Source organism: Oreochromis aureus, linkage group 12 (assembly GCF_013358895.1).
Source record: "Oreochromis aureus strain Israel breed Guangdong linkage group 12, ZZ_aureus, whole genome shotgun sequence".
Classification (NCBI taxonomy): domain Eukaryota; kingdom Metazoa; phylum Chordata; class Actinopteri; order Cichliformes; family Cichlidae; genus Oreochromis; species Oreochromis aureus.
The window spans coordinates 11,540,587-11,557,275 of NC_052953.1; the positions used below are offsets into that span (position 1 = coordinate 11,540,587).

Here is a 16,689-nt window from a genome sequence, read left to right on the forward strand (position 1 = left end):
CACACCATGTGAAAACGCTCTGACACCAAACAACGGAAGCCAGGGCATGTGTTTTCTTGTTGGCCTCTGCCAGAGGCACTAAAGCCACCCAAAAAATCCCTGTGAACTCTTCAGTGCTCCACTTAGATTTTTGGGCGTATAGTTACTTGGTCAGATGAAAGAGTCTAAGATCATGGCCTGCAGTGTAGAAAGCTTTCAGGATCAGAGCTGGGAATTGTTTCCCTAATGGGAAAACCAGCCCACAGCAAAGCAGGCAGTGCTGTAAAACTCATGACACAGAAAATTAAAACATTGGAAAAAGTAGACAGTGGTGGATAAAGACAAGGCACAGCTCTGTTTATTTTAACTTTGTGCTGGATAAATAAAAGGTTCTTTGTGTAAGAGCTCAAACACTTAATCCAAAAATCTGATCGATGCCAGAAATGCTTTGCACTATAAAGAAATATAAATAAAAGTTAATAAGAAGCCGAGTGGTATTTATAGGCCATGAAAAATAATATCTATGTTTAGGCCAAAAAAATAAATGTTTTTTTCCATTGACCCATGGTTTGTGTGACCGTGTCATGAACCCACTAATGCCTGTGAGGATTACAGGTAAAATTATTTATCTGGATATTACTACATCCATTTAAATAAAACAAGTTATAACTCCGATTGGTTTTTTTTTTTCTGTACTAGGGTATTCAAAGAATCGGGTAGGCACTGGGATTCATTTAGATCATCTGTTTCTTTTCAGAAGTTTTGTCTTCTGAACCTGAAAGCAGAAATAACAGCTTTTTGTTTTTAACCGTGAAAAGTTACAAATAAATTCTAATCTTTTTTTTTTTTCCCTTTTTTTTGTCTAACTACTGTTTTGCTTGCCTAACTGGCCGCCATCCAGATTGGTTTTCTTGAAATCCTTTAATAATAAAAGGCTGCCACAATACACTTGTGGCATTCCTTTCATGATGGGTTTAAAGCAACCTGCAAAAACTTCCTAACTCGGTGCTCTTTCAACTGCTGCTTGATCTCCTCCAGGTCGTTTAAAGAAAGAGCAGGCTCTGTCGAGGATTTCTGATGAGAGCCTGGACAAGATCCCTGAAGAGGAGGAGGAGAGCCCCGTCTTCAAAGAGTTACCAGGGGCGAAGGGCACAGATGAGGCTGTGATGCCACTCACGGGTGGCAGCAGTGACCGGGGCACCCGCGAATCCAGCAGTGAGCTCACCAACCTGGCGAATGGAGGCACTATCCTGCCAAACGGCAGGGTGTATGGTACAACTGGAAATTTATATAATATTTGATAAGAGGGGAGTAACTATAGCTTTATTTATGCGTTAATACTTATTAGCATGAAATAAACTTGGCATTAATGGAGATCAAACTCGTCGGTCATCATAAACATCCTACTTCAAAGCAGACTTTTCATTAATCTTCTGTCTTCCAGGTCGGACGCACTCAATGACGAACGGCAGCCTCAAATCCCCCATCTCTAACGGCAGCTTCAGCTTCGATGGCCACATGCGTAGCGATGGCCAGGTGTACCACACGGTGCACAAAGACTCTGGTCTGTACAAAGACCTGCTTCACAAAATCCACCTGGGCCGCATGGATGACAACGAGCGCTCCAACGCTGGCCCGGCTGACAACAATTACCGCCTGCTGCGCCGCAACAACAGCTACACCTGCTACACAGCAGCAATATGCGGCATGCCCGTCCAGCCGATGCGCTCTGAATCACGCGAGGACAGTGAAAAGCTGGTTGGTGAGGGAGGGGGCAGGAGCAACAGCGTGTCCTACTCCAAAAAGCGGATACGCTACGATAGCTACTCATCGTACTGTAACGCTGTGGCAGAGGCTGAGATCGAGGCTGAGGAGGGCGGAGTGGAGATGAAGCTTGCCACAGACCTGGAGGGGGTGGAGGAAGAAGGGGCTCCACCTCCAGGGCCGGACGACTTGGAGGATCAGGAGGAGAAGGACAAACCTGAGGTGTTTCTGCTTTTCCACTTCTTGCAGATCCTCACCGCCTGCTTTGGTTCTTTCGCCCACGGAGGCAACGATGTCAGGTGCTGCCCCCTACGTGTTACATAACAGATAGCGACCTTTATGGTCCAGAGTACATTTTTCTGTCAACTAAATATAAAAATCACCTTTACGCTGTTCTTTGGACTTGAGTATATAATGCCTGAATAAGGTTTTTATCTACTTTCTTGTTTGTAGTAATGCCATTGGGCCTTTGGTGGCACTGTGGATGATCTACGAACAAGGAGGTGTGATGCAGGATGCTGCCACTCCTATCTGGCTGCTGTTTTACGGTGGTATAGGCATCTGTGCCGGCCTGTGGGTATGGGGCCGCCGCGTCATCCAGACCATGGGGAAGGACCTCACTCCCATCACCCCCTCAAGGTGAGAAAGTCACCTCACAGGAGAGTGAGTGCACATGTGCGTGTCTGTGGATGCGGTTGGGTGCGTTTGAAGGAGAGTTGTGCTGCAGAGGTGAACTATCCACCATGCTTGGGTTTTACGCGCTCCATAGAGCCTCAACACGCTGACACAAACAAGTTCATAGAGGGCTTCCAGCCTCCATGGTGAGTACTTGCTTTCCCACAGCCGTATTAGAATGCCGGAAAAGGGCGGTAAGGTGCAAATGAACAATCACAAGATACTTAGTAATCCGGCGTGCAGACAGCAAAATGCATAAAGCAGTTTGTCTGTTGTGTAACTAATGAATGTTCTGATTTTCCCTCACTCTCTGCCAGCCATTGACCTGCATACAGTGTTGATGTGTACTCATGTTTATCATCAGAGGAAGTCAGGCAGATCGTTTAAGTGAAAAGATCTGTGTTCAAATCCATTACATTTGAGTTTATTAGGTAAAATACAAAGACTGAATGGAATTTTTTTTATTACTTTTTCCTGCTATAAACGTATAAATAAAAATTTGGTGATAAATAAATCTTGATCTCAGCACTAAGCACGCTATTTATGATTTTGGGAATCATCCCAGACTCTGCTAGAAATAATTCTTACTACTTTTTAACAGAAATCTGTTTTAATGATAGTATCTTAGTGGTGCCTAGGGAGTGAAATAGTAGTGCTTTTTTTTTTTTTCTCTGATTTTTTTGACCTATTACATAAAAATTATGAATAAACAAGTAGACTTTCGGACCACAACAAACAAAGCCTTAGGACACTGGCTGTCTGATAACCTGAGCAGTAGACATCTCACATCCACAAACCCGTGCTGTTGCTCTGTCCTTGACTTCAGTCTCCTTCTTCCTCTCTCTCTTCTCTTCCCACGCATAAGCTGAAGAGTTTGCGTGTGTGTGCGTGCGTGCCCGTGTGTGTGTGTCTGTGCATACCACAGAGTTGTTTGTGTGCTGAGGAAGCCAAACTCTGCAAGTCACCGTGCGTTGAATGTACTGTGTGTCCGAGCATGCATGCACATTAGGGTCTAATTGTTCCAGCAAGGCGTTTTGAGGTGGGTGTGTGTGTGTGTGTGTGTGCTTGCATGCGTGCGTGCATGTGTGTGTGAGTGGCTGTGTTTTGTTGCCTGGCAGGAACATCACACAGGGTTGCAGGAAGCTGTTTGGCATTCTGGGTGAAGAGAAGTAGAGCAGGAGGGGTGAGGGAGGGCCACAGTGGGAACCGTAGCCTCTCTTCTCCAACCGCAGGGAGGGACGCCAGTCTGACTCTTGCACTTTTCTTTTCCCCCCGTCCTCCTTTCTCCTTCCTACCCACTCCTGTAAATCACTATTTTTGTGGTTAACCCTCTTCTTTTTCTCAGCGCCCTGCTTTTTTCTTTTTCTTCATTCCTTTACATCTTTTTTTTTTTACGTCTCACCTATAGAGCTTTCTCTCTCTCTCTCCCCTTTTCCCTAAAGTCTCTTTCTCACGCTCACGCCCACGCCATCTCATTATTTTCCCTTCCCTCATTTCTTCTCTTTTTGTTTGGGCTCTCTCTTCTTTGTCTGTCTCCTTTCTCTCTTAATCTCCCTCCTTCCATCACCAGCTTACACTTTTTGCCAGGACCCAAAGACAAATTTGCACTGGTTCACCGTTCTAAAGACTTGATTTCCTCCAGTGTCTGTTTCCATGCATCACTCTGAAAAGAAGTTTGTTTGGGGCAAGGACACGGAAGTGTTTATATGTGTGTCTGCGGTCTATGTGCCCGGGAATATATTTTAGCAGCCGCAGTGAACACCTAAAAAGTGCGATGTATCACAGCAGTAAAAAGACTTTTGAAACTTAAAGTATGGATTTTCATCCTTCTGCCCAGCTCTGCTGTTGAAGCACCACAGGGACAGATTGCTGCAGATCTAGCAGGCTCTGCAAAGCTTAACCAGCAGAACTCAGAGAAACACAAACAATCATATCTCTTTGTGATGAGTCGATATGGCACACTTGTCCAGTTGTGTATAGTTTATTGTTGCTGTTGAGAGGCAGAGCAAATGCTGTGAGTTTTTTCTGTAGCTTTCTTGCAAGACCCTCTACTTCTACATTTTGACATGAGCTGGGGAAAGCACAGGTCTAATTAATACAATTAACATTTGCCTAATGGCTATCAATTTCTGTAGGCCATGTCTACAGATAGAGTTAGGGCCAAGTGGCCATTTACAAATGGGTTCAAGATTAATCAGGTGACATCATTGGTGCTCTGCTGTCTTAGAGATTGGCTCCTGCTGTTCGACCACTCCGCACTCCGCCTGCAGTGACATTTAAATTTCAGTCGTATCTTCTGGAACCTTAGCTCAGTGTTTCTGAAGAATGTTATTGGCTGCCATCTAGTAAGAAAAAAGCCACATTTTTCTCCTTTTAAGTTACATTTTCATGCATTTAATTTTTTTTTTTTTTCCTCTTTCATGATTTGGAAGTTTATTCTAATGTCTAATGTATTCTCTGTGTGTTGGTACTGTAGTACGTGTGAAAAAATGTCCTGAAAGCAGCTGGTGGCTTTAGAGAAACTGTCTTCTAGTAAGCACAAGGCAGCACAGAAACACACCAACACAAAGGCCTGTTTGTATATCTCATACTGAAACTGTATCCATTATGAATAACACACTGGTGTGTAATACCTGGTAGAAGTGTTGTGTTTATTGTGTGTGTGTGTTTGTGTGAGTGTCAGATATTTAATATTATTTCTGTTTTTCAAATGTGTGTTGGGCATGCTTTAAAGAACTGCTAAATGCTCTGCTGTGGTTTTATATGTGGATGCTGGTGAGATCGTGCCATCATGAGCAACGTCCAAGACCTCACAATGAAGAATGTCTCTTTGCTCCTCCCCCCTTCCCTTCCTCTCCCTTCCCTTCCTTCCACAGTGGATTCACTATTGAACTGGCTTCTGCACTCACAGTCGTGTTCGCTTCCAATATCGGAATCCCTGTCAGTACCACACACTGCAAGGTATGACTGAGCGGCCTTCCAGCTGGCCTCTCAACTCCCTTTCAGGCATTTCCAGGGGACAGGGAGCTCACACTGCCTCCCAGGGCGCCGGGCTGGACTGAGCTAGAGTCACACACACACACACCGCTTTAGCTATAATTAGTGCTTAGTCATGTCGTGAGATAATTGGATAAAATCTGTTTTAGTAATTTTACTATAATTTTATGCCTGCCTCCCTACAAGTGCTCTGCTTCTTAGTTAAATTTCTCCACAGAAGTCAAAGCTCAGATTATTGTGGCAGGAAAAAAAAAGGATAATTGCAGTTTATGAAAATGTGGGTCTTATTTATTAGTTTTGACCTTCTTTTCTGTCTGTTGTGATCACTCGTACAAGCTAGGCCGAGAGCTGTAAGCACGGCAGCATTACTCCAACAAAGTCAGCAACACGGGCCCTACTGTCGGGTGTGTTGTGAAAAAAAAGCAAGAAAGTATTTTCCGGTGGAAATCAGGAGGGAGCCTGACTCGGTTAAATTTCCTAATACCAGTTTTACAGTTACATTTTAATTTTATCATTAAAATCTCTTTAAACGTTATCCTGCAGCTGATTTACTGAAATCCAGACGATAAAAATTCTCGTAAGTCTGAGTTGCCTTTAATTATTACAGGGCGCTCCAGGCGGTGGGCTTTTCAAATAGCAGAAGAAGCTCTGCAGAATTGTTTTCGCTCCAATCTGCCATTCCTATCGTTTCCATCCTCATGAGTATGAAAAATGAACCCTAATATTTCCAGTTCTGTAGTTACGTGTCAGGGGAATTGTTAAAGTTCTTTGCTTTTTGGTAAAGTGTTTTCCACAGTGATCACAGTAACAGCATCGTTAGTAGAAATGGTCGTCAAAACGATGTAAATACCACTCATTTTCTCATAAACAAGACTTATCCTTCCCAGGAACTGATAATCCTAACCAATCTTTGCACTGCAAAAAGATCAAAACTAATCCATGTCCAGCCTGCTACAACCAGCCCAGGCAGCAGTGTGCAGCCCCTCTCCCCTGTTCTTTTCAGGAATAGCAGATCGAGGCTGGAATTCGAGACGGACCCCACCATTCCCAAATCTCCCCTGCCCACCCCCATCAACACGGTGTCTCATTCTCTGTTTCATTTCCACCAAGTCTCTTCCATTTTGCCCTCTTAGCACTGGCATGGTTTGGTGTGTGGGTTCTCCACCCTCCCGTGCTTGTCCGCAAGCAGACCTCAACCTCCCAAATACCTACCATCCTCCCCCCCCCGAACCCACCTGTCACACTTGTTTTCCACTTTTTTTACCTTTCCATCTTTCTCTGTCTGTCTCTCTACTCATCTATCTTCACAGCGGATTTTGCATTGAAGTAATGAGTGCGCTAACAGTGCTTGTTGCATCAAATGTGGGCATCCCAATAAGCTCCACCCACTGCAAGGTATTGGTAGCGAAGTCATCCTAGAGAGCCCTCCGGGAGCTCGCCTTCATCGCTTCACCTGTAGCTGTCAATCGCCAAAGCCAATCACAACTCCCGAGGGTTGACGTTTTGATTTCTCGTGCAGTTTTCCTTCAGCAACACAACCCCAAGTTTACCTCAAAGGTAGCTTTGTAAGATTAAAGAATGCTGTCAGGCAGGTACGTGCATGTTTATTAGACAGACAGCAAATACATAGATATCATCTTTATTTATTTATTGTTTTTTGTTTATTAAATTAGTAGTAAAAGGTTGTTTTTTTTTAGATGAAAAACTAGGAATATTTGTTAAACGAATACACAAGTAGAGAGTTTGATGATAATATTGATATCACTAAATATTAAGCTATGCTTTTAGCCTCTTAGCTACTTGCAAAGCTGAAGCTGGATGAAACACCTGAAATCTACCTGAAATGTTTGTTTTTAGCTTGTATAGGATCATATGTGCAATAATCAGTGAAAACAGGAATGCAAAAATGTTAGCTCCACTGAAGGGAAACTTCACAAGACTCAAAACTGGGTTTAAGTTACTGGTGATCTATTTGTCTAAACATCAATATCATCGCCATCCATACCTTATCTTCATTTCTCACCTCCAAATGCCTTCCTGTTTCCTTCCTAAAAACCTTGGATAATCAGCTGCTCTGCCAAAATGCTAAATCTACTGATGGTTAGAGGTATATAATCGTGGTGGTGATTTGAATGATTTAGTGATTCTTATTTATTTGTTTATTTTAAATGTGGAGATGGTCCACAGATGATGCTGGACTAAAAAAAAAACACTAGCAAGACTTGCAGCTCTTTGACATTTTAAATTGTTTGGTTTTCAGAAAGTAGCCAGCAACATCTGTCAACATCTTCACAGTGTGTGTGTGAGAGAGTGTGTCTGTATTTGTGTGTCATGGGCATCCATTCGGTTTCGGTGAAGTTCTGTTGGGTATGAGTGATGATTTTTCTTTTCAGGTCTTTTGTGTGTGTGGGTGTGGAAGTTAAACCGAATGGATGGGTGTGTGGGTCAGTGTGGTATGGTAATGTGCAGTGACTCGTTTCAAAAACTCAAAAGCAATACGAACACTGAGGTCGCACAGAGTTCAGAATTTGTTGCTCCGTGCTTGAGGTACTAAAACCATCAAACAAACAATGTGACCGCTGAGTTAAATATTGTTCAACACATGCACACCCTGCTTTGGAAAGAGGAGAATCCAAGAAATGCTACATTAAAGTATCTTGCGTTTAAGTCGAGAGGCTACATGACCTAAATGTCTTTTCTGGGAGATATTTTTGTGAGTCTAGTAGAGCTTAGTCTTATTAAGACTGACTAATAAACCAAAAGAACAGGCTGGACTCTGTTGGCCTGACCTTCCACATTTAGTCAGCGTGTGACAGACGGTGTCTCATGTTGCTCCGGCCATATAAGAGCAGGGAAACGCGGTTTAACTCCCACCCACTTGTAGCGTCACTCAGAGCTGAAACCACTCACTGCACGTTACTCCAAGACTCAGGTGTGTCACTTTGAGTCTTACTCAAAGAAAAAAATCTCGTTTGTATTCTGATGTTATTTCTATCAAAAGAAAGAACAGGAAGTCTGAAATTTGCAGACAGATTCGCACAAGCTAACTAGCTCTCAGGTTTAGTGCTTTTTGATATTTGGAGCCTAATAAAGAGGTAAATAAAAGACTGTTGCTACTCTAGAGCTGCTGATTTCAGGCTTCCACGGATACCAAATTTAATTTATGCTGTGATAACCTCTATAATCTGCTTGCAGTCACTAACACAGACACTGAAAACTGATCTAATTTTGAAGAGCTGCAGGTTGCACATGGCCTTTCTGCTGACCTGTTGATATGTTATCACCTTTTGTTTGTGTGTCTTTCTGGCCGTACTCTTTGGTGGAAGTTTTTTTTTTTTTTTTTTTTTTTTTTGCTCAGCACAACTTTTAGATACAGTTAATATACCAATTACTACCTGTATCAATATCAATTACTTTGATACTTTGAATTTAATGTATTTTTTGTAAGAGTCCATATAGTACGAAAATGGAATTGAAGTATGTATGTACATATTTTTCTTATACTGTCCCTCTATGAAGCCTGTTAGCTCGCCCCCTGTCTAAAAAGTTGCTGACCACACTCTAGTCACTGGCTTCTTCTTGCCTGACTTCCACAAACAGGAATTTGGTTCTTTTTAGCCCCATGTTTTTAACCTAGTGCTTCTGTTTGTGCTTAAAATGACCATGTAAGGACATCCATGCCGAGGTGATGTCATCTCGGGACAAAAGTAGAAAAAACACATAGTCTGAAGCCTGAGCTTTGGCTCATAGAGATTACTTTTACATACGCTGTCCTCGTTTGAAAATTTGCTAATGTTTTAAATAAGCATGCAGTGTTTTATGTGGGAGCAAATTAGGAAAACCGTAAAAGGTGCCTTTAAATAGAATAGTTAACTTATTATTACTGTTGTTGCCCAAGAATTTGAGTACTACTTCAACTGCTGACTGATACTGTTAGAGGAGACTCTAAGTGACTTAGCCAAAAGCCACAAACACATAATTTCCACCAATCACCATCTGCAATTTAATTAATCAGCTGTTGCTGTTATCTTTTCTGTCCAATAGGGTTAATTAGACAATTAACCACTTAATGCACGAGGGAAGAGTTTAGCGTTGCAAAACATGCCTTAAAAATAGCTGACGTAATCTGACTGCAAAACAATCTTGGAAAAACTTCCATCAAGAGAAAAGCGTGGACAACCTGCAGCTCTTCATACTGACTTTGGCTTTGCTGCGTTGAACATTTTGTTCTGTGCTGCTGCTGATTATTTGTCTTTCTTCCCTCCTTGCTGCGGCCTCCAGGTGGGCTCCGTTGTGGCCGTGGGTTGGATCCGCTCCCAGAAAGCAGTGGACTGGCGCCTCTTCAGGAACATCTTCCTGGCGTGGTTTGTCACGGTGCCTGTGGCCGGCCTGTTCAGCGCCGCCGTCATGGCCCTGTTTGTCTACGGCATCCTGCCCTACGTCTGAGGGCGCAACGCCGGGAGGGAGAGCAGAGGAGGAAAAAGAGAGTCAGAGAGAGAGAGGGGGAAACTTGGGTAGAGGTCATATCTCGAATGTGAGGGTTGCAGATAGATGAGAAGGAAGAGAGTCGACGCACAAGGGTGACGAGGAAGAAGGGAGGATGGTTTACAGGTGGACTTGGTTGTACTGTAGATGTGAGGAGGGTTGGTTCACATGCTGCCTGGCTCCGTAGTCCAGAGATCTTTTTGACTCATTTGAGTTCCCAATCGGTTTTTATTTATTCTCTTTCTTTTTGGTGGGATTGATTAAAAAATAAAAGTGTAACTAGTGTACCATTCAATCTGCTGTACATAAGACAATAACAGGGGACTTACTGGTAACTTCTAACAAAACATGTGACAGTCTCCTTAAAAAACAAAACCACGTAAATATAAAAAATACAGAAATAAAAATGATCAAAAAGCAGTTTATTCTGCTAACATAAGCCAGCAGACTTGCCTGCAGTAAATCCATATCCTTCTGCCTGAAATTCTAGGCAGCACAATCGGTCAAGTGCTTACTTTTTATTATCGTTATCATTGTTCCAAAATGCCAGGGGTGAAAAAAAACAAAAAAAACTAAACTAAACTGTACATATTGTGATATTGGGTCGAGTGTGATTCGTTGTATTGCGGCTTGCTTTCAAACAAAAGGAGAAAAGATGTGCGCGTGGTCAACCAAACCCATCCGTCATCTCACTTTCAACATGCTAGCCAGGTACAACTGGGGCCAAATGGAACGGACGCCTCAGAGAGGAGCGGTGAGACTGTCACTCTGCTTTTGTTTTTTTTATTATTATTATTTTTCACATGATACCATAGAAACCTAATTTACTAAAGAGTTGATTTTTTGTTTTTTGTCAAGAGCTCCTGTATGTTTTTAGAGATCTCATATTTTTTAATGATGTATTATACTGTAATTTGTACTGTAAATAATGTCCTTTAAGAGTTTGGATGCGGGGGTCTGGGATGGGGGATTGGGGATGCGTGCGTGCGTGTGAGTGTGAATGGTTTCGGAAAAGTGGGTGGGTGGGTGGGGGGGCCTCTTCACCTCATAATGATGTCAGAATTCACGGTTAGTTTCAACCCCCGCGGCTCATAGGAAACTCCCACCGATGAACACTTGGCAGGTTTTTCTGAAGTTGGCAGAAGAATATTGATTAGGACAAAGTGTTTTGCTTTACCAAACCCATTCACAGCAGAGGAAGTGAGAGTTGCCGTTGCATTCACTGTTTTATTGCCTGGGTGAATTGAACAGTATTGACAGAAGGTTCTTTTGTTAACGGCTCCCTCCTCGAGGAGATACGCAGATAGCGAGGGAGAGTGAGGTTGCTCTTTAGAGAGCAGAACCATGCCAAAGTAAGTTGTTGTCACCATGTCTGTATGCCAGATAAATGAGGTACAGCAGATGCCAAAACTGATCAGATGTACAAAAAATAAAGCACTGATTAAGTTTAGTAAAAATGTTTGCATATCATCATCCATATGCCTTTGACTTTGGAGAAAGCAGGAGTCACTTCCTTATATCAAAGGCTCCCTGCCCGCTGATGAACCTTAACATTTTTTCATATTCAGATCATCTCAGATCTCGCACCGTGGTTATCCGAGATTATCCGAGTCCAGGTTTCAAATCTAACAGAGTGAGACATGCAAAAAGCTAAAGCCTTGTGATCTGTCATATCGAATACTTAAACGGTAAAACGTTATGCAGATGTCGAAAGGAAAAGGACTCAACCCAAGCCACACGAGTAGCTCCTGAAATTGGGCAGGTGTTGTTTGGAGCAGAGAAGCATTTAGTCTCTCAATCACCTCTGATTCAGTCTGAGCGCTAACGGTAAGCGGTAAGCATGAGGTGTGTGAATCACAGCCCGGTGAGGGTTTCAAGGCTGCTCATGCCACAAAAATATCACAAGACTTTTGTCTTAGGACTTAAGGTTGTATTCGGAGGTAGAACTGATCATCACCAGCTTTTTAAAACGGTCACCTGACCTGTAGATGAACAAAGTCTAAAAGCTTTTTTTTTTTCCTTTTAATTTGAACAAACTCGATGCCAGGTGTCGCAAGTTGTTTTTGTTCTTGTGGTGTGTTTCCTCATTTCTTGTTTTGTTTATTTGTTTGTTTTCTCTCTCTCTCTCATGAACAAATCTATGCTTAAGTAGCCACTTGCCTTGTAACTTTGTGTTTTACTTTGTGCAGAAAAAGTAAACTAATTATGTACTGTGGTGTTTACATCGTAACCATATTGTAGAGTTATCTGAAAAACAAAAAATCCACAAAAAACAACTGTTGCCTAATGATGCCAATGAAAGACAAACTATTAACCGTGAGTTTTTAAGTGAAAGTAAAAAAAAATAAATAAATAAATAAAAAACCAGAAGTGTCTAGAGAGAAAGAGAGCGAGAGCAAGTGTGTGCGCAGTGACTCGTTTTTTATTTTGTTTCTTGTAGCGGTAGTGCTAATCCTGACCCCCGTCACCTTACACTGCTACTACAATGCATTAACACTACATGTATGGGTGCAATTCAGTAATAAAGAGGATTACTAGAGAAATTTCATCAGAACTATATTTTTCTACCATATCTGAGTTTTAACCGGGATGAGCTTCCGGACACTTTGGAGGACACTCTATGGGGCTGATGGTAAAATCTGGCCAGTTGGGACTAGTTGTAAGACTGTAATTGCAGCAATACTGAGAAATGGTCTTATTTCAGGGTGCCATGTGCCACACTTCCTCTCAGCCCGGTGGATTCCTCTAACATATAGACTGATGTGTCGGTTGCCAGTAGATCAGATTTTTAAATTACCATTTTTATTTTTCAATTTTTGATGAAAACACTTTGTAATTTTGTTTCCCTACTGCTTTGGCCACGAGCTTCAAGAGCAGCAGAGCACCGTGCCAGAAAACCATTGTGTAGGACTGCCCCGATGAAGATGAAGGCAATGAGTGGTAACTGGAAACTTGATTGTGAGGAAATTTGTTTCCTTGTTTTTTGGCAGGTGAGCGCTGTTGAAGCTCATGGCCTTCTTTTCCACAGGCTGTGTGTTGTTCAGGGGGGCTGCACAGAGCCGGTGTGTTCAAATCCTCTTGCGTTTGTTCTCTGATGCCCGGAGGAAGAATATTTAGAAGGAATTTTGTGACGACACAAAACATTCAGCCTTCCCCCCCACCCAGGAAAATACGCAGCAGAGATCTGAAGCTTTCATGGATGTTTTTTCCCCTTTGTCTTTAAAGCAAGCCAGTGTAACCGCCAACTTCTAATTGCTAAACAGCTGAGGCACTCTGGCCTCAAGCAAATGGTACAAAATGACAAAAATGTGCAAAAGCAGACGGTAGCCTCAAAATTTTTAAAATCTCTCATGCAATCATGAGGATAGCATTTTGTGCTATTTTTTTCTTTGGATTGTAGGACCAAAGAGTTTGCGTTTTATACTGTGGCATTTATAACCGCTGAAATAAAAGCACAGTTTAAACCTTGCGGTTTTTACAGAAATCTATCTTTATGTTTAATATGAAGTCAGAAGCTGAAGAAAGACTCTTTCATTGGCCAGCTTTCTACTCTGAGGCTTGTGGAAGTTTGTTGCTCTGGTGCAAGATTTACTAAACAATATAATGAGCCGGAGAAAACATTATTTCCTTCATGCATTAGGAGGTTTATTTGTGAATGGACTGAGGTCAGCCGGCATGCTTCGCGTGTTTGATTTGTGCAGTGCCACCATCCTGTGCTGCAGCCCCCCCCCCCCTTTGTAACTGACACTGTCATTTTCTTTATTGTTTTCCATGCATTCTCAGTCCTGATAGGCCAAAAGGGATGCACTGCTCAAGATGGGGAGGGAAAGTGAAAATCGCCTTCTGCTGGCAGTTTTAAGTATCTGAGAGAAAGGGCTACATCCTGAGCCGGCAACAGGAAATGTATACATCTAACGTGGTTCCCTGTAAAATCCAAACACTTTCAAATTTAATCAAACGCAAAAACAGAATGGGCGTAGGGATGACCACGGTCCCTAGAGGGCGCAGTTTGACACGTTCCCTCCCCGTAGAGAGGGACAGCATTTTAGACGGACTGTTTCAACGACTGGTTGAATTGCCATTGAGGGAGCTTCTGTGCTTCTGCCGCATTTCAACTGTTTATCAACCTTTTTGTAGACAAAAACGAAACAGAATGTGCCATTTCTTTCTCCCTGAATGTGCAATACAAGCCGTTTCTCGTGAAGGTGCAACTACATTGCCGTCACTTCAGTGGTCGTGTGTAGCTCCACCTGCCCTGGTGTAATAGCGCCCTCTCCTGTGTGTGTGGGACTAGCACCGCCTCCCAAAGGTGGAGCGGCATCAGCTCAGACTTTCATCTGGATGTGGCGTGCTGTCTCCTAGTTGTCGGGTCTGTTTTGTAATAGAATGTGCTCCTTGGCTGGCCTGCAGGTTTTACAGCTCTGTGATGTCTCTTTACTGTTTACTGCTACTTAACTGTCCGGTCCTTCAGAAATAAGATGCATATATATATATATGAATACAAATGAATGAATTAAAAATAAATAATAAAAAAAAAATCTAAAGAAACTGTAGCCTGCTTCTACAAAATCTTAAAGCTCTTCTGATTTGCATTTATCGTACTGTAATGTTTTATTTAAGATTTAGTGAAACAATGTCTGCATTTAAACTAAATTATGGGAATTAAAATTACAAAGAGTACCTAAAATCCACTGAGTTGTGTCTTATTTTTTTGTAAAGGTGTGTGGTATGTGTTTGTATGCTGCTTAAGGAAAGCTGGGAAAGTGTATAATTAAACACTGGATGGCTTTGTTGCACAGTAGGCGCAAAGAGACGCATATTTAAGACAAGTTACCACAATGTTTATTTCAAATAGTATTTTTTTTTCTTTTTTTACATTATGGGTAAGCTAGAGAACATCTGGCAATGGGATCAGACCATCGTTGATGCCAGCGAGTCCTTGAACCACACCATTTTGTTTCCTTTTATACGAGATAAAGATGTCTCATGTTAGGAGTTATAAATGTATTAAAAATCCAAAAGTGGGAAGGCGCCACAGGACTTTTGGGCCCCTACTTCCACTTAGTAGTGTTGAATTGGACCACACCCAACTTCTCGGCCGTGATTACAATGTTAACTACATGCCTGTAAAGCTTTGTGACTGGCTTGTTTGGGTCCAGCGCTATCATGGCATGCTGATAAAATGTAACCACAGAGACAGAAACACCTGATAAAGTATTCAAAAACCACCTCTGTGGCAGTTCCTGTTGCAGGACAAAAATCACAAGGTAAAAACAATAACACCCCACCCCGCCCCTTATTTAGCTTATTTAAGTCAATAAAGAGACAAAAAAAAAAAATCTTTTGATATACAGCTGGGGTGTAATTTTTTTTTATCCATCTCTGGCATTATGAACCCAACAACAGCAACTTGCTTTATACAATGTGTAATTTTCACTGCATCTAATATGAACTTCTGCTCATGCTGCGTCTCTTCTCATTTCCCCCCACTTTGCATGCATTTGGTTTCCTGCAGCAACCAACCTCTTTAAAGACCAAATGAATCTGCCAGATCTTTTCAGGCTGCTCTTATTTAGGGTTTTGAGTTGAAATAATAATTCACTGACTTGGCACAGATTGCACTTTAAGTTCTCAGCAGCATTGCTGTCTGAGCTGGGTTTCATTTAATAAGTCTCTACAGTAACGATGAAAAATGCTGGTTTGATGCTGGCACACAGCAAGTGACACCATTTGCGTTCGGAGGGATAATGGTTTCCATTTCACATCGGTTAAATCAGTAACCAACAAGAAATGGAAACCATAACCTCCCTGCAGTGTTTCAGTAACACACAGCCTGCGTGCTTTGTGAACGGTATTTGTCCACTTATGTGTGGTTCTCGTCCTCCTCTTAATTGACAACAGACAACCCTTCAGCTGTGATGAAATGTGGCTCCTGCACAGCAGTAAAAATCTCATCAGGGTTCAGGGTGGAGGTTCACTTCATTTTAATCCTCTGACCTCCCCCTTTCTGTCTGCAACCACTGGTTTGCATGCTTAACTTCAAACACCAAGTATAATTTCTTTGTAGTATGTTGCAGATGTGTCTTTCTGTGAATACACCATCAATTTTCTATAAAGAGCTTGTTTTCAAGTTGTTCTTGAAACACGGTATTTTTCCCAGATGAAGATGATGAAAGTATTTTACAGTAGTGTGTGTACCTTGCAGTCTTTTCAGTAAAGCTGTAAAGAATTAGCCTTCATTTTCGACTACATGATTCTTAAAAAGTCCCAGTCCTGGCATTGCCATCGATTGGAATTGTTAGATGCTAAAAATTGTCAACTGTTCCATTCTGCAGCAGTGACTTCATTATATTTAGAAACAAAGGTTAAGAATGACACCTATGTGCTTTAAAAACCAAGAAATGTGTTTATTTTGTGTGCTATTCCAGACATAATGTCCACTGTTCCCGTGATGTTTGAGATTCTTTGGCCCTAGATGGTCTGCTCACATGACACATGGCAGACAGGCTGGAGATACGGCTATTTTTGTGCTATATTGGTATTCATGTGGCGTTCGTGTGTTCAGATTTGCATAAGTTCACAGTGAAGCATACCAGATATTCCTCTGGATTTGCGTGTGCTCATGTGAGGAGGAAAATGCAGCTGCCATAAGCTGAGCAAAAAAACAATGGAGTATTTGTGCCTTTAATAGTTAATGTGTTGTCTGTTGTTTCCCCAGTTAAGTTTCTGCTACATTTTAATGACCCTCCTCCAAACTACAAGTTAGTCCACTGGTTGTCAAACTGTGCA

The 16,689-nt window shown here is 42.1% G+C and overlaps 1 protein-coding gene across 4 annotated transcripts in view; it reads left to right on the forward strand.

Annotated features, from left to right (window-relative positions):
• The window catches only part of slc20a2 (solute carrier family 20 member 2), a 40,222-nt gene extending 29,309 nt beyond the window's left edge, over positions 1-10,913 (forward strand). For 3 of the 4 annotated variants that reach the window (XM_031728046.2, XM_031728047.2, XM_039620582.1), the window contains exons 7-11: positions 1,018-1,251; positions 1,424-2,042; positions 2,197-2,382; positions 5,295-5,379; positions 9,697-10,913. In XM_031728046.2, the coding sequence (XP_031583906.1) occupies positions 1,018-1,251; positions 1,424-2,042; positions 2,197-2,382; positions 5,295-5,379; positions 9,697-9,861 (1,289 nt within the window). In that variant the 3' untranslated portion in view covers positions 9,862-10,913. Of the gene's footprint in view, positions 1-1,017; positions 1,252-1,423; positions 2,043-2,196; positions 2,383-5,294; positions 5,380-6,725; positions 6,811-9,696 lie in introns of all 4 variants that reach the window. The other variant, XM_031728049.2, reaches the window with a different exon arrangement.
• The last annotated feature ends 5,776 nt before the right edge of the window (positions 10,914-16,689 follow it).